Genomic DNA, 17,790 nt, shown 5'->3' on the forward strand with positions numbered 1-17,790 from the left:
TGTATTGTCCCCGAAAAATGTCTCAATTATTTTCAACTAGCTTCCGGCTGCAGTTTTAGATGTTTCCGAAAAAACGACCTATTTCAGGAGTACCGCCTAACCCTGCGCCAAAGTTCATCTCAATCTATTCAATGGTTTTAGTGTGAAAGCTCAACATACATACAGACAGCTACATTCGCAAAAAAAATATAAATACCTATGGACTTAAATCTATTTAACATAAGTGTCCACTTCAATAGACTAGACTAGACACAATAATTCGCAATTTAACTATTTTTTTCACAAAAAAAGTATTTCAGAACATATCGTAAAATGTTTTGAAAAAGATATCGGTCAAGGCCTGAGCCACTTTCTTCACATTATATTATCTGATCGCCAAAACCATTGAGGTCAGACGGTTTGTAATTATCTATGTTTGTTCGTTTTATTGGGTCTAGCATTTTTGAATCTGAATTAGGATAGTCTAGTCTAAGTCTGAATAAATAATAGGGTTATTGTGTGCAGGTAGATGGATTTTATCTGTGGACTTTCAAAGATTGATCGGTTGATACAAAAGTAGGTTTTACTAACACACCATAGTCCGACATTCTTATTTAAAATGAAATAAGCCACCGCCTTGTGGATTGCTCTTTCATTTCGCTAGGGGAAAAGGAAAAGATTTGCACTTTTCTTGATGTCCTTACACCATATTTGTTACCTAAAAACTGCGATTAAAAGTTAAATTAGGCCAAGTTAACTACTGAAAACTTTGACCCTCCCTCTGGTAAATATATTGGTTAGTTTGTGGTTTAATTAAGGTACAACAAATGCATGTTAGGAGTATGTTCTCCTGTTTTGTCCTACGTATGTTCCCCACTTTCTGTAATTTCACATTTCACCTTGTAATTGCAATATTGAAATTGCATCATATGTCATGCAACTTATCCTGTCCCCTTTCTATTGAGTAATATCTCCTGATTTATAGCATATGGGTTTCTACCCCAATCGATACTTTATTTGACGTAAAACATCAGGTGATCTAGACACACGGCAGTGTGTCCGCCAAGTTCGATTTAATTTACATTATATTTATCGTAAGGTAAACAGTATAGTATTTCCTTATTGGAAATTACTAAGTAGAAAAAAGAATAATATCCCTTGGTAAGAGGTTTGCCAGACATAAATCTTACAAGATATATCGCGTTATTCGTATCTTCCTGGTTCTTTCTGCCGGGTTCCCAAGTTATCTGGGGTCGGACCAGTATATTTTCCTTCCAATCCTCTCTGTCATTATTCATGTCAACTTATAGATAATCAATCTATAATCTTTTCCCAAAATTAGCCGTAATTTTGTATTATTCTACCCATTTATACTGGACACCAACAATTTTTTTTTCAACCCAAAAGACAACCCACGAAGACTAAACTTATCAGCATCACAAACACTACAAAGAACGCGTAACTAAACTCTGAGATAACAGTTAGTCACTAATCTAATATTAGTTGACATCACATTCCTGTTCGCGAATACCTGTGCCACGTAACCAGTAACCCGGTTACACAGAAATAACCACTACGCCTTTGTTCCTGCATTTAATTTCAAATTACGACTTGTCAACAAAATGTTTCAAAGACAATGATGGATTGCATGTTTTTGAAAACTGCAGAAAACTTTTCGTCGGGGCATGTGAATTTTCTCTAATTTTTTTTTTGTTTATTAAATTGATTATAAACATGGCTGACATTTGAACATCGTTGGTTGTCGTAACGGGTAGTCAGAAGCCAGTAAGTCATCAAATGACCCCTCCCGCTGTGGGTTAGCAGCGGCGAGGGAGTGTCAGACTCTTACTGACTAAAAACCGTCGTGTTCCTTCGTAGGCCTTTCATGTGCCAGGGCCGCGGTATCTCTTTCGAACAACCCGCAGCAAGCCAGTAAATCTGACATCCAGTCTTACCAAGACTTGAGGAGGTCAGATGCTCCTTGTAAAACACTGATATTCAGCTGGTTCTGGAAGCCGACCCCAACATAGTTGGGAAAAGATGATGTGATGTGATCATAAACACTTTTTTAACACAACTTTTACTTTAGCCCTTTTACATATCTGACAATGGGAGAAATAGTGATGTATCTAAAATACTGTTTTATAATGTTAAATATTCAAATAGCATCTTATTATCTAGTCTACATAATTAGCGTCTTAAAATAGATGACCCAGAAATCCTACAGACCAATTGTTATTATTGATACTACTACCAAGAGTTAAGTTAAAGGACAATAATTCATATAATTATCTATTTCCAGATTATAGTGGACATTGCAAAGGATATTTTGGTAAATAACCAAAATTGATTAAAATCATACGAACCAACAGCGGCTTTGAATATTTTCCATACAAATCACACTAGCTTTAGCCAGAGGTTTTCCCATAGGAACTGCTCTGCGCATTCGAATAAAAAGTAGCCTAGTTCTGCCTCAATTAATCGGCTATGTATCACTAAAAGAACTTTTCAAATCGGTCCCGTTATTCCTGAGATTAGCGCATTCAAACAAACTCTTTATAGATTGATTTAACCAACGACGTCATAATCTGTATGCAGTACAATTATATAGTGTTAAGTACATAAAGCTGATACATAACACATACATTCACAACGTCAGTTGTAAACAAATATTATCTATTAACATTACATGTATTATTGTTGCATAATGTTTTTAAATCATGTAAATACATATTGTCAACTCTATTGCTTTCAAAGTTAGGGGATTACCCTAGTCCTAAGGGAAACCTCAGTTCAGAAATACATAGAGGTAATGAAGGAATGGCACGAAACGGACGTGTGGCAGGATATCGTTCTATATTTAGTTATTTTGCGGGAATTATTCAAAACTTTTATCTTTTTAAATTTTTTATCGAATACTTCCTTAAACTGTTTGGTGGTTTCATGAGAATTCTGTCAACGGAGGCTTTACTATTATGAATTAATATAGGTACGTAATAACAATAATTTCATATCACTTCCATTAAATATGCGAGTTTTCTTCAATAGAACAGTTTGCAATTTTGCAGTTATGCTCTAATCTAGACACACGGCAGTGTGTCCGCCAAGTTCGAGCAAAAAAAGCGACACACCGGCCGTGGGTTATATTACACGAACCATTTCGGGCCAAATTCGACCCCCCTATAACTCAAAATCTATTTTATTTAAGCATATCAAATTTCTAGTATCTGTTGATACCCCCTCACTTATCTAAAATACAAAATTTCATTAATATACCTATTGTAGGTCTTGAGATATTGACGTCAGAAAATCGCTATTTTTACTATACACTCACTGACTGACTGACTCACTCATCAAAAACCTAGACCACTTCCAATGGTCGTGTTGACTTGAAATTTGGCATGGAGGTAGGTCTTTATGTCAAGGTAAAGGCAAGTTTTAATAGAAAATTAAATACTTGATTCATTGCGTTTAGTCGGTTTATAACAAGGTGCGTGAAAACTTGCCAAGTAACATCATTAAAAAGTAACTATTTTTAACTGAGGTATGTGTATGGAACTTGGTACTTATTCAGATCTCACTTCTTTTATAGGCGAAGCATTCCCCTTTTATCGAACTTGGCAGTATTTCACATTTTTGTTTTGGGTGGGATTCTATCTTTCTTCAAGAAGAAGGCTCTAAGAATAATAAGTAAATTGTGATCAATCTAACCAAGGGGTATTGGGTTGCGCGGGTAACTAGTCTCCCTCATCAATAGTTTTAAATTTAAAGTCATTATAACTCATTTAAACTTTATTCTACTACATAATTAGATAATGACAGTAAATTATATACATTTACAATATTATGAAGATCTTTTAGGCTTATTACACATTGAGTGACTTGTGCAACCAGTTAACATCATGTATTAAAATTAAAGTTAAATTTATTATAATAGAAGTGGTAGTTATAATATCTATTTTAGTGAGAAATACCAAGAATAGCTTCTTACACAAATATTTCGATAAGCCTGTCATGTTTGCCCTATATTAGGTAGGAATGACGTAAGGCCTAAATTGTTAATGAATAATTTACATACGTCATTATGTGAGTTCTAGATAATATCTGAGTCAATGTGTACCAAGCCTATCTATTATCAATAAATATCTGTTTAACCTAGCTTAGCTAGAAGATCACATAGTTTAACGATATTTTGTTTTATATTCAATAATAAATATTCATTGATGGTAGGCAAAAAGTAATTTTCTTCCACTAACACGTGTTTTGATAAAAGATAATATTACGTAATACAAGAAAATACACATGATGAAACATTAAAAAACAAACACACGATTAATATACAAAAACAACATCAATCTGCAACAGATTAAATAATATCTAAACATTAAATAAACGATAAAAGCTTCAGTTTAAATTTTATATTATTTAAACACTTATAAATATAGAGATACATTTAATGTTAATACAGAAGCACCTCTGCTTATCCCCGCGGATTCAGCTTGAAATAATCATCCGTCCATCAGAAACGACACCTGTTAAAAAACTTAACGCAAATAGCTGAGTTATGAGCGTTAAATTTGTAACAACACACGTCCATAGCGCGCGACGTCCACGCGTCGACTGAGGAAAATTTCACTGTCGAGCGAGCATACCCTAGTGCTGTCTCATTCACACTTCTTTAGTGAATGGGGTTGCTCGCTGGGGCAGTGAAAAGCATAGCTTCACTCGGTCGCTGTCGGCATCATCTCCCCGCAGCCAAGGTTGTGGGTAGCATCCAAGACTGGTAACGGTGCTGTTGGTGCTCGAAGACGAGCTGAACTCAGCTCGTTGCACTGTACCCACAGCTCCAACTGGAATTTCAAACCAAATAGCCATTTCAGTAAGAATTGAACATGTTTTTTGGCAATATTTAATGGTGAGTTGTCATATCGGGAAATTCATCAATATTGACTTACTTGACTCAGTTTTGAGCAATGGTAATCATTTTCCTGTTCTAACTAGAAAGAAATTAAAATATACTCTACAGCTAATCCAGTACCTACTTAATTATTTACAGCACCTAGTCCTAATAACTATATTCCCAACTAGAATCAATAATTTTCTCAGGCCCTCGTCGCAATAATGTTGGGTGTCTATCCATGACTACTCTAGCTACAGCCAAAATAATCCTATTTCACATTAAAGCTATCTAAAGTAAGTACTTAATACAATTTTTTCTGGTTATATAAGAGTTACCCACCTCATCAAATTACAGAAAGTTACGAGCGATATGGTGCTGACATATTGAAAGACTTCTTTATGTACTTCTTTCATATACTTCCTTGTATACTTCCATAGATTGTCCTTGTATTTATTAATGCAATCAGTAATCGAATTATTATCCAAGTCAGTTTGATTTGCCCAAATCATCTTTGAACGCTGGATCCAACCCGCTCATAAATCCTTAAGTTACTCAATTATATAAAATGTAGAACTCAACCCTTAACTTTTCAACCAGTTTCCAGACCTTTCATTAACCGTAACCTAACCTTCTTCAAAAGACCTTAAAAGACCAGTCCCTATTTTGATCCCTAACCCAGTTCTAAAAATTGCACCTTCCACGTACCTCAGGAGGCATCTTCTCCGGCGGATGCCGACAGGTGCCGCCACAGTGCAGCTGCAGAAGCAGTTCTGCTATAGCTGCGGCCGAGGTGTCGATGACTCGTTGCCGGCAGACAGCCACCGCGTGGACGAAACCACCAGGACCGACAAATTCGTGCTCCATGAACACTGTTTTGTCGTCCCAGAAAATCGCCTGGAAGGTATAAGGTAGGGAAAAAGTTTTAATTCTAATTCTAGTGTTATAAATAAAATTATGATGTTTTACGGTGTTTTCTCCCGAGCCCATATCCAACTATGTTGGGGTCGGCTTACAGTCTAACCGGATGCGGCTGAGTACCACTGTTTTACAAGGAGCTACTTAATGCCAATGTGACCTCCTCAACCCAGTTACCCGGGCAATCCAAATTATGGTGTTTTAGACGGTAGTGTTCTAACACAAATTATCTTGGGTCTGGGAAAATGTGCAAAGCAGCTAACCTTCATCATTAGTCTATCGACGGTTAGCATCTGTTGCAATTCATAATTACCTGTTTTTCAGATTGAAATAGTTGTGCAAACCCTTTTAAACATTGCATCATCATTTGCTAATAAGTAATCAGCAAGAATTCAAGTCCAGATAAAACAAGCCTCTTTAAGGGCTTTAAGGTTGGCTGTAAGAAAGCCCAATTGCGGGTTAAGCTCGCCGTTGTACATAACCTTTCCATATTTTTTGTAATATGTTTCGTATATTAAGTGTGCAATCAACAATAATAACAATAACGCCTCTCCGACTCAAACCTGTTCTTTCTGGCAGTCTTACCTTAGAAGTGATAGTGAATTTAGTAAACGGCTTCAGGAACCGCCTGTATCTGATGGTGGCAGCGGCTTGGACCACGGCGCCGCCCGCCGCTTTAATGTTCGCGTATAAACCGGTTCGCTCATAGAAGTCTGCCCTCGCGAAGTCCAGTTCTCGAAGGTAGCGAGCGTTGTTCATGTGGTAGAGAAGCGTGTCGATGTCGTTTACGAGGCACCAAGCTGGAATATAAGTAAGTATTGGGATGTTGTTTGTGCAGTTCTGAGCTTCTGAGGAAATTTTCTGAAGTGAGAGTTGTTGGCGTTTAAACAGCAACTGTCTTGTTGGGAATCTAGTCTAATCGATCTAGAAAAAGTAAAAGTACCATTTGAAATTTTGTACACCATCATAAGGCAAAACATGAGTTGATACTACATATTCTAAGACCTATGCTTTTTAACATGTTTTACAAAACAAACTATTTTTGCTCCGATGTTCGTTGAGACGTCGACTAAAACCTATTCTTCTGCATAACAAGGTGTACCAAATCACCGTATTCCTCAAGCATCTATTGAAGTTTACCTTCAACCTCCGTAGTATCCATGATGCAAACTTTCTTCTTGAAGTATCTCGCCTTAGCCACGGTGTACATCATCCTCGCGAAGTACGCCACGTCTATGCTGCCGTACAGCAGCAAGGCTCCGGCCACCACTGCTGCAGCCCATCCTGGCACGCATACTGTCCACATTGTTACTCTGGAACAGTGGTTTTGGAGATAAGTAAAAACTTCATGCTGTTCTGTTTGAAAGACTTTCTTGTCGATTTAGGACACTTTTTGGTACAGGAACCGTGAAAGTCGTCCATAACAAGGAACATAAGGATTGAGAACCTCCTTCTTTTTAGGAAGTCGGTAAAAAACGACTCTTAAATATTTGAAGAATAAATCAAAACAATTATAGTGAAACGTGGGGTGATTCTTGGTTTGCAAATGTTTTTTTATTTAGTTTTTGTTTTTAGTTCATTCTAAAAAAAATTGAAGAAACGACTTCGTGATATGATTACCTAAAAGTTACCTACTAGTGTACATTTGTTGTTTTTGGGACATAACATAACATAGAAACGGCCGCGTAAACATCCACCATGGCGCATCACGTAAAGAAGCCATTTCCAATTAATAATAAAAGCAATTCGATATAACAAATGGAAATGAGTTACTCTATAAATAAACGGCAATATTGTCAAGGGTAAAACCGATCGATATTGAGTGGAGCGTAAATTACTAATGAACTGTACGATCCCAATGTATATAACGATGTAAATAAGCATGTAGGTAGGTGATGGTGATTATTATTAATAACTTTCTTATCTACGCATTGCGTATTCTGTTACATATTACGATCATTGTTAGGGCTTTATAATTAACTAGATTACATACTTGTTGGCTGGACTTAAGTCTTATTTTATTGTATCACACCACCAGACCACGGGACTATAGAGTGCCGAATGTTTGGAAGGCGAACGTGGGGCCGAAGCCAACACGCTGAAGCCGCCCTTTTGAGACAACTTTAATGAAATGGTTTTGTTATTATTATTTGCATTCCATAATGGCTGGTATAGACGTTATAAGCAATACAGAATCCATGATTGCTTTTGATCGATTTACTCTGTTAAAGCTATGACCCTCTTATAGAGACAGCAACATAGAAAAAAGCATTCTATTGAAATAATCGTCATCTCAGCCTTAGGATGTCCAGGACTAGTGCTGAACAGAGGATTCCACCATTGTTTTCCAAGAAGACTGGTTAGAAGTGGATTCATCTAGCTCAAACTGGTGAAATCCTTACTAGATTTTTGTTATAAGGTGTAACTTTGTGGTATCTACATACCTAATGCCAAATTAAGATCTATGCTATGACCTGGTTTAGTACCCTACATTGTAATTGATTAGCTATTTTAATCATGACCTTCACGATATTATTCAATCACGCAGATATACATATTCACATGCTAATATATTAAAATTTTATGAATCATCAGAAAACTGCATCTTTATTAGCAGTTTGTAAACGCCTAACGGAAAACGTATAGCAAGGTGAATTTCGATAAAATTTTGCTAGGATGGATATACAAAAAGTGATTGTGTTTTGGTAGATGATATTATAAAGAAAGCCGTTAAGATTTAATAATTGGATCATTTGTATGTAATTTAACTTGTAGTGTGGCTAATACACGAATGAAATAAAATGTAAACGATATTCTATATAAAGGATTACTTCAAAGACTTACTTAAGTAGTTTCAACTCAAGGGTTTTATTATTTTTGGTAAAGCCTTGTTAAAATTAAGACATACCTACATGGTCTTATATTTTTGGATATGACCTTATAAGCACTTACCTACTATTTGCTTTTAAAAGAACGGATAGTCAGTTAATTTCGGAATTATTCGGTAGGCACATTCTTTAGGAGTATATTTCCATAGTATCTTTGTATGTTACATGCGTAATAAACCTAGACTACGGATAAGGAGGTAGGTACGTATTACCTCTATGGGAAGAAACTCTAGCTTTATCGATCAGCTGATTCTATACCTGACTATGACATATCCTGTATAATTCCTAACAAAAACTATAATAATTACGCACGTTTTACCTCTAAACCCAGTATTGTAACGCATTTGCTAAATACGCTAAATAATTAAACAAATATTCAACATACCTTGAGCCTCGAGCCGGCAAACTACACGTACAAAATTAAAACACCATATCCGTGAAAACTATTGTAAATTCATCACAAATCACGCAATTACTTCAAGAACAAGGTATTGAAATGACTATTTATCAATTAAATTGCATTTATTATCATTTAAGTTGATAAAATAACCTCGGCCGCGATGTCAGTAAGAATTTTTTCACCAAAGACTAGAAAAATTTATGACAGTTTTCCATGCGCGCGCATACCGATCGATACATTGAGAAACTGAAGTAGCCGCGAATTTTGACAATATACATTTTTTTATCTGGTAGGCTGAGGAATTGAACTTTGTATTTCGTACAAAGTCCGTGATTTAAAAAGTTTACAAGGTGATCCGCTTTAATTTTGAAAGTGGACCCTAGCTTCTGCTCGTTGACATCATGTAACGTTTCATAAATGTAAAATAGTCCCTAGAAACTTTTCTACTACTTTTGAGCACTCATTGCGTGTTGCATTCTATCCAGATTTAATCCGCAGATATGCTCAGAGATATGCTCGTTTAAGCCTTTTGAAACTTTCGTAACCTTTGTCTTATTCCGTCACAAAACTCATCTAATTCAGTTTAGCAGTTTTAATGCCAAAAGGTAAGCAAGACTGAAAATGCATTACGTAGGAATAGGAAAGTAGGTAATTATTTTTGAGTTTGAGTTAAGAAGGTATTTGTAACACTCTAGGGAAAACTTTAAGAAACTATTTTTTGCTAGCATCCTATTATTTGCATTTTTAGCAGCCTAGATTTTGAGTTTGCTTACTACGATTTTGGTTTTAAATTACATATTGCAGAGTAATCTGTGTGGCAATGTTAATCCCTACATAAGTCTTAATCTTACTTACCAAACGTTGACTCAGCACATTGTTGATTCGTTTGAGTAGGCACAAAGGTGACTATAGTCGAGTCTACCTGCAGTAGTAATTAGAGTACCGTTAGGTTACCTAGTGTTACATCCATCAATTTGTTAGTAGGTATACATATATCTCTACTTATAATTTCGATCTGTTCAATAATTTATTGTAACTGTCAATAGAAATAGATGTAGCGCCTACTGATTTTCATGAGAATTATACGTTGAAACTTTGAAGTTTAGGCACCTACTTAGTCACAATTATTTATTGGAACAGTTAAGTGCAAAATTTACAATTAATAAGCAGAATATAAAAAAACTTAATTAGGAAATTCGAAACTAAATGTTATAATAAAAATGATTAACCCGTTTTATGTCGGAGCGCAGATGGGAGACGGTTGATGTTCTATTGTTTTACAATAAGCTACATACAAGCGGTTAAACAAATTAGTAGCAGCAAGCAGCTAATATTCGTAGGTAGTTTGTTTAATGTACAGGTAGGTAATCTAAAAAAATACCCATTTGTAATCCATGTACCTAAGTATGTCTGTCTATTCTGCTTAGTTTATAGGAGGCGTAAAGTCCACAATCATACAATCATTCAGGTATGCAGGTACTTATCACCAAAAACTATTCACGGCCAACGAAATCTTACAAAATGTAAAGTATACAACCCCTCCTACGATTCGACATTTCGTCACAATTTCGTGCCGAACAATGAACACGACACTGACCAAAATTACTTGACCTCTCTGAAGTACACCATTTCAAACGAAATGAGAGTTCAACATAAATGGTAGTCCGGTACGTGCCGGGTGCTAGCATACGAGACGACACGCCATGTCGGTGACCTCGAATCAATGCTTTTGCTCTTTCACTCTTACTACAAAAGAGTGCGACAGCGCTACACTATCCGATCCGAGAAATGGATAACTGTAGTGACGTGTCAGACGAGGGAGTGTAAACAGCTCGGAATTATTTTATGTTAAACTTAGTCTTTGTTTAAAATAGTTACAAAATGAGGGAGTTTAAATATGATGTGATACTTTTGTTGCAATGTGTGAGAGATCGGCCGTGCCTATGGAACAAAAACTTAGAGAATTACAAAGACCGTTTGGAACGGAGGAACGCTTGGGAAGAGATTTTCAACATTTTGGATGACACTTACGAGGAAATGACGCCAGAAGAGAAACGCATCACTGGTAATGGAAACAAACATGTTTTGTATTGTTTACGATTTTTCTAGTTTATTTGTGAACTACCTAATCATATCTAAGTATGATATAGATATTAATTTGCCAAATATCAAACAGCTAAGTCTTATTTAAGGAATCTAATGTGTAAAATGTAATGACTATTTAAAAATTAGGATTACGATCGGGCAATACCGTGACTTAGTTAGCAGGCTCGTTTCAGTTTTTTTTTTGTTTGTAGTCATAAAATGTAGTTTGTTGTAAATAAAAGGTGTACCTATCACGGTACCTCTTACTTATCATATTCCTTGTTTTCCAGGAGAACTAGTTCTAGCAAAATGGACAAACATTCGAGACACGTTCTTGAAGAGTTTGAAAACGAAATTGGGCAAGCCCAAAAAGAAGTATCTCCTTCACGACCATTTAGAATTTCTGGTCACATTACTACCTGAAGAACGTCAGAGGCAAATTAATTCTGAACCTTTTATGAAGCAAGAACCAGAGTGTTTTAGTGCTAGTGCTGACCTGCAGCCAGAAACTTCCACTGGTTTTACAATATCCAACGTGACAAGTTATAGAGAAAAGGGCGCGAAAGATTCTGAATACGACTCTAATGAGCCTGATTACAGTCGTAAAAGCAATCGTGTTAAAAGAAAGGCCCACAGATTCGTCTTTGTTGACGGTGTAAAAGAAAAAGATGGCGAATATAGTAAAAAGAAGCCCAGAAAGAGTAGTGTGAAAGATGTTAATGAAGATGTTTCGGTTAATGATAGTTTTACAGACATAGATTTCGTGGAAGTCGATAATAATGATCCGAGGATTATGAATGAGGATGAGGCCTTCTTTGCCTCATTGTTGCCTACAGTTGTAAAGTATAATGAAGATGAAAGGCTGGAGTTTAGGATAGAAGTTCTTGGTGTTATGAAAAAGTTGAAGGAAAAGAGAAATTGGTCGACTGATTAGAACTCTTTAGTCTTGGTTAACTTACTATATGAGGAAAAATAATTTCATATTGCCCATCAGTTAGTTATAGATCATCATTGTTTAATTACTTGTTTAAAAAACAAAAAATTCTGAATGAGCCTCGAAGATTATTATTATGTTGATTTCTTGAACAAAAAGACTGAATAAATATAAAATTACAATTAACGGAAGTGTTATATTATTAGTATTTTTTTAATTAACCCCCTTAATGCAAATGAAGCTAAGTTATTCCAAGTTGAACCTATGAACATGTATGGTTATTCCTGGCAAGTTTAATAGTATAGGAATCTAGGGTAAATGTAATAAAGTCACAATAATGTTTAATAGATAAGTTTTAATGATCATTTCTTCTGTAGCACTTTTAAAAATAATGTTTACAATATGTAATCACAAAACGCAATCCAATTAATTAAAAAATAATGAAACTCCTAAACGTTAATTATTAGTTTCCCTTTACAGCTAATAAATTTAAAATTCTAAGTGAAAAATATAACAAAAACGCATCTGCAATACTGTATTTATTTCCGTTCGGACAATAATATCGAAGGTACGACGCTGCCTACAATATTATATGAACAATTAACAACATGTTGGAATATATAAAAAATTCGAACCTTACTTTTTAGAAATGGCAGATTTTTTTTCTTCCAAAACGAAATAATACATAGGTTTCAAAAACTCTCGGATAATATAAGTCGTATTATTGGATCTGTTAATTTTAGTGTCTTTAGCGGAGGCACTCGTGACGCAACCTCGCGACGCATCGGACGCGGGTCGTCCCGGCCGTCGCACGCTAATACCACTTACGACTAAATTAAGTTTTACTTTGGGTTTTACCACCCATCGAGTGCACATAATTACCCATTACAATTTTCACTATACGACCCAAAACAGGTCGAAACTCACTAAATTCACTAAAATTTAAACACCCCCATTCCACTATTTACAAATTCGGAATGAATCTTGCTTCTAAACGTCAAGAATTTAGTTTTTTTTTTTTTGAAAATTATTCACATTTTATTCTGTAGTAATAGAGACAAAAAAACATTATTCGTCATCATTATCTATTATGGCTTTTTATATACACAAGCGGTAGAATACTGCAAGGAAAATGAATGTTTCGGCTTTGAGCCGGTCCGGTGACCAGCGAGCGGCCGGCCTGCGTAACACGTATAACGCTATATCATATCGGTACTATAGTGACTAGACGGTCCCCTAAACAAAAATTGGGGATCAAAAGTTTATTTACATGTTTTACACTATGGATATCAAATTCACACTAGCTTAACACATTGCTACTATTAAATGTTTATATATTATTAAATACAGCGATAATAACGCCCTTTGGAAACGTAACGTAAAAGCACAGGTGAGTATAGACGCCAAGTAAACTATTGGCACCCAAGTATTTAGATAAACGAAATCTCAAAAATAATTCAAATCACCTGAAGTTAAAGCTCCCATCGTCTTTTACTTTATGAATAGTTCACTTTGTGCTGTGTCACATGGAAGTCGCTTACAACTAAAACTATGCGCATATACTACAATATTTAAAATCAAAAATATATATTGGCTCGAATCAAAATGACAACGCGCTAATGAAACAAATCGTTCGTCAACATCAGTCTAGCATCGTTATGAAGGGCTATGTTATCAATTAATTAATACATCTACACCGCTAAAAGACGATTAAATTCATATTTGAGTATGGCCTGTAATCACTAACGGAAACACTTACGTCTATTAGAGGTAACCTATAGAAATACAATATTATACAATTACATATCGATACAAAATATTATGTATATGGATATATTACAAGAAAAAAATAACAATACAAAAGAAATCGTCATTCGCTATAGAGATAAAAACGAATTTGAACTTATCGGTGACATAACTTAGAAAATAATAACACGTAAAGGAACTCACGAAGAATCAATCGATCAACTTTAACAAAAATAATTAAAATGGCGTATCGAATGCGCTGTGAACTTAGCTACCGGTTTTATTTTACTTATAAAATTATATACAAAACAATGTCAACAACGTTTTTTTTTTTTATAATACACCTAAGAAGTGAAACCTCGTCAGTGAAGAGATCGCTTTTCAGTCTGGCGGGGCAGACGGAGTAGAGTGCCACAGCCGTAAGTAGTAGGCAACGCCTCGCGCCGCGTTCAGTTGGCGGGCGTGAAGTCGAGGTTGGGGCGGCGGTGGCGCGGCTTCTTGGGGCGCGGCGGCGCGGGCTCGGCGGAACAGCAGTGGCAGCCGCGCTTCACCACGCCGCGGGCCGAGGCGCGGCGGCCGGGCGAGGCGCAGGCGGGCCGCCCGGGCGAGGCGCGGCGGCCGGGCGAGGCGCAGGCGGGCCGCCCGGGCGAGGCGCGGCGGCCGGGCGAGGCGCAGGCGGGCCGCCCGGGCGAGGCGCCGGCGCGGGTCTTGCCGGCCACGCAGGCGCGGGCCGCGGGGTAGGTGCGCAGCGCGGGCGCCGGCAGCTCGTCCGCCGACGAGCCGTCGCCGCTGCCGCGCCGCTCCAGCCCCCGCGCCTCCTTTATCACCGAGTCCAGTCTCATGTGAGCGCCTATCCCGCTCGAATCAGTCGAATTATTCTCCTCGTACGACGGACTCTTGCAGCATTTATCACTGTCGCTGCTGAAGTCGAGCGGCCGTCGAGTCTCTCGTTCTGATGCGGAGTTTGACTCCCAGAAAAGTTCGGTCCGTTCGGGGGAGGATCCCTCGTCTTCGACGTCGCCGAAGTCTCTGGAATCGTCGGCCATCATTTTGGCGTCTTCGCTGGCCATGAGGCCTTCGTCCATTAGGAACCTTGAGGTCTGTTCTCGTTTATTTCCGTAGCACACTCGTCGGATGACTTGTGTGGTGTTGTTGCCCGTCGCGTGGACGATAGCAGATGCTGTGTTAGAGAGGTGGAGTTCTCTGTTATCGTTGAGGATATTGTCAAATCTGGTTAAACCGTCATCTTTGACGAGTACTGAGGACAAATTGATGTTGTTGCCGTGTGAGTGAGGCATGGAGTTGATCATGTTGTCGATGTCTGCATACTTGACGTTGTGCGCGCCGCTGGTCTCGGCCGTCGCCTGCGAGATGACGGTGGTCTGCGGCGCCGTCATCAGTACGGTGCCGGGCGCGCGGTTCGCGTGGAATATTGTCGATGTTATGTGTCGACCTTTGAGCCCGCTTATCGTGAATGGTTGCACCTGCAATATGAAAATACAAACTTAAGTTGAAGTTCACGATTTCAGTAAACTGGATAAACATAAATAAAAACACTACTCACCACTCCATCATCAGTGGGCTCACTATGGAAGGTGGTGTTAGGATGTGACCTGGCGAACTCCTCTTGATCGAGCGCTATGGTGGCCTGCATGCCGTCCTCGCTGACGGTGACGATGCCGACGTCGTCGAGCCCCATGGCTAGGTCTTGTCGCTCGTCGTGCAGGTCTCCGCGCGGGAGCAGCTGGTCGGTGGCTATCTGATCATCCATGTCCGGCTGGGGGATGCTGCTGTGGTGAAGGAGTGGTTGTGCTGGAACATAATTTGGATTGTTTAGAAATAGCGGTGTTATACTGTGATATGATTACTTTTTTTCATTGCGAATCATTATTAGAATAGAATATTATTTCTTGTTCAACAATAGGAATATGTAGATGTAGAGTACACACACACAAACAGATGGTGCAATTGGCGGACAAACGCTGAAACATTTCGTACAGAAAACCTTTTATATATATCATAGTTTTTTTACAACCTTGAATAACCGTCAAAGTTAACATTTAAATATCGTTCGATCTACTGAATCGCAATAAATATCCCCTGTAAAAGTATCCATTTAACACCATTACACATAACCATCAACAGACAATTTCCTGTAATCTTCCTACTAGTGGACTTACGCGTATGCGAATGATGTGGATGGTCCTGCGTGTGGTCATGCGCCGGCGACGCGGCAAACAGTAGCTCGGCCTCCGGGAACAGCTCCGAGGCTGAGGGCGAATCCACTCCCAGGTCCTCGCACTCCTCCGACAGAGATTTCTGAGAAAGATACTCCTAGTCCATACATGCGTATTGGGTTAATAAAAGAATGAAATAAAGGAGAAATAATAAAAAGAAAGTGGGGAAGACAAGTAACATGAGAATGAAAGTAAAATAAGAATGAACATAAGTATGTGTGACATGTCATGTTTATTTGCAATAATCCGTGTGCTAGGTTTATAGATTTTTCTATCTCACATATTGTCGTCAAGATGCATCAATTGAATGTACACAGCAGTCAAACTGTGATGTCTTAATTTATTCAAACGAAAATTTATGACAGCATCTTTGGCGGTTATTAATATGGAACATCTTCCAGCCCAAATATAACACCAGAATCGCACGATGTTAAAACAGGACTATCCCGGTTTTTTGCTTACTAAATACATTTAAAACATTAGATTAGATGCAATTGTGATAAGAGTTTGATGGAATCTTTATATGCCTTTCACAAATATGGCCCTGTATGTCCAGTAAATGTAGGAAAATATGATAATTTACCTGTAGTCGCAGCTCATGTTCCAATATGGCATATTTATGTCTCAAGGCTGCTGCAGACACGTGAGTCAATCGGTGTTGTCTGTGGTGCGAGCCGTCAGACTTCTTCTGCACAACCTACAGCAGAACAATGCATTAGTGTCGTATTTACCATCTATAAATTATTGAAAAAATATTAGGTTTTTAGTTTAGGTTGTTTTTTTTTTTATATTAAGTAAGGGTTGTTTTATTTTTTTATTTTTACATCAATTTATTTTTTTATAACAGATATTAATTTTAAGCATGAAGCTACAGTGATGATTGGATTCCAAAGCCTACATAAATGATACCTGCCCAACATAATTAATGGTTCCGATGACGGCAAAGCAAAGCTTTCCATTTTAAACACTTCGTATTAGAACAATAATATACCTTAATACTATCACATTAAGATTTAAACTTCACAACAACTAATAACGATGAAGGAACATTTCCAATAACAGTAATGAACCGAATGAAGGGGACATGCGTAATGCGGGGAATAGACTTGACAATGTATAACATAGTTGGATAGACGTTTCTCATCATGCAAAAATTATAAACTAGACGCTAGAGAGTGTTGTTGAAATGAAGCTTACTCCGAGGTCAGGAGTTATGACAAAATAAAAGACAAAGACTATTTAATGAAGAGGGGAGGCAAGTTATAAACACCTATTAATGTTTTCTCCGTGTTCGAGTAGCGGCGGCGCCGGGTGCATCATTCAGATGTGACATTTGCTTTAGAGCCAATACAACAGGCCATTCATTAATATTTGACTGTTTGTAATAATTTTGAGAAATGTCACATCTACATGAGGCATAATCAAAACGGCACACCAACGAACGAAGAACAGCTGACAAAAATAAATCGATGCGTGCATTCTACTAAAGAGGCGACTAATCGGTATCAGCGTCGGTTCTACGATACGGTGTACCTGATGGTAGGCCTTATCGTCGCAATCTGACGCGTCAATATCGTAGCCGCATCGCGGCGAATCGTCGTGCGAATCGACCATGTAAGACTTTTTCGAATCGACGTCGAACATCTTATCAAATATCCTTTGGGCTTCCATATCGGGACTGTATCTATCTGGGATCGGGTCCTGAA

At 37.7% G+C, this 17,790-nt stretch overlaps 3 protein-coding genes across 5 annotated transcripts in view; 1 reads left to right on the plus strand and 2 right to left on the minus strand.

Moving 5' to 3' along the window:
* Positions 1 to 3,756: 3,756 nt before the first annotated feature.
* LOC124642821 (protein THEM6-like) lies at positions 3,757 to 9,292 on the minus strand. Its single transcript, XM_047181488.1, has 5 exons — positions 9,068 to 9,292; positions 6,935 to 7,107; positions 6,380 to 6,594; positions 5,585 to 5,773; positions 3,757 to 4,829 (listed from the first exon to the last, which is right to left on the minus strand). The coding sequence occupies exons 2-5, from the start codon at positions 7,098 to 7,100 to the stop codon at positions 4,701 to 4,703; spliced, it is 699 nt and encodes a 232-aa protein (XP_047037444.1). The 5' UTR covers positions 7,101 to 7,107; positions 9,068 to 9,292; the 3' UTR covers positions 3,757 to 4,700.
* A 1,594-nt stretch (positions 9,293 to 10,886) lies between these two features.
* LOC124642722 lies at positions 10,887 to 12,555 on the plus strand. The gene is made up of 2 exons (XM_047181327.1): positions 10,887 to 11,147; positions 11,458 to 12,555. The coding sequence occupies exons 1-2, from the start codon at positions 10,964 to 10,966 to the stop codon at positions 12,099 to 12,101; spliced, it is 828 nt and encodes a 275-aa protein (XP_047037283.1). The 5' UTR covers positions 10,887 to 10,963; the 3' UTR covers positions 12,102 to 12,555.
* LOC124642720 overlaps positions 12,437 to 17,790 on the minus strand; it is a 36,461-nt gene continuing 31,107 nt past the window's right edge. Inside the window, exons 13-16 of one of the 3 annotated variants that reach the window (XM_047181325.1) lie at positions 16,668 to 16,781; positions 16,028 to 16,166; positions 15,412 to 15,659; positions 12,437 to 15,331 (exon numbers count right to left, since the gene is read on the minus strand). In XM_047181325.1, the coding sequence (XP_047037281.1) occupies positions 14,297 to 15,331; positions 15,412 to 15,659; positions 16,028 to 16,166; positions 16,668 to 16,781 (1,536 nt within the window). In that variant the 3' untranslated portion in view covers positions 12,437 to 14,296. Of the gene's footprint in view, positions 15,332 to 15,411; positions 15,660 to 16,027; positions 16,182 to 16,667; positions 16,782 to 16,850; positions 17,786 to 17,790 lie in introns of those variants that run through there. The other 2 variants (XM_047181324.1, XM_047181326.1) reach the window with 2 other exon arrangements.

This window comes from Helicoverpa zea, chromosome 25, assembly GCF_022581195.2.
Source record: "Helicoverpa zea isolate HzStark_Cry1AcR chromosome 25, ilHelZeax1.1, whole genome shotgun sequence".
In the NCBI taxonomy this organism is placed as follows: domain Eukaryota; kingdom Metazoa; phylum Arthropoda; class Insecta; order Lepidoptera; family Noctuidae; genus Helicoverpa; species Helicoverpa zea.

Coding starts and splice junctions, on each gene's coding strand:
- LOC124642821 (XM_047181488.1), bottom strand. CDS start 7,100: ATGTGGACAGTATGCGTGCCAGGATGGGCTGCAGCAGTGGTGGCCGGA. Junction 5,774..6,379: donor AATTCACTATCACTTCTAAG/GTAAGACTGCCA, acceptor TATACCTTCCAG/GCGATTTTCTGGGACGACAA. Junction 4,830..5,584: donor CGGAGAAGATGCCTCCTGAG/GTACGTGGAAGG, acceptor TTGAAATTCCAG/TTGGAGCTGTGGGTACAGTG.
- LOC124642722 (XM_047181327.1), top strand. CDS start 10,964: ATGAGGGAGTTTAAATATGATGTGATACTTTTGTTGCAATGTGTGAGA. Junction 11,148..11,457: donor AGAAGAGAAACGCATCACTG/GTAATGGAAACA, acceptor CTTGTTTTCCAG/GAGAACTAGTTCTAGCAAAA.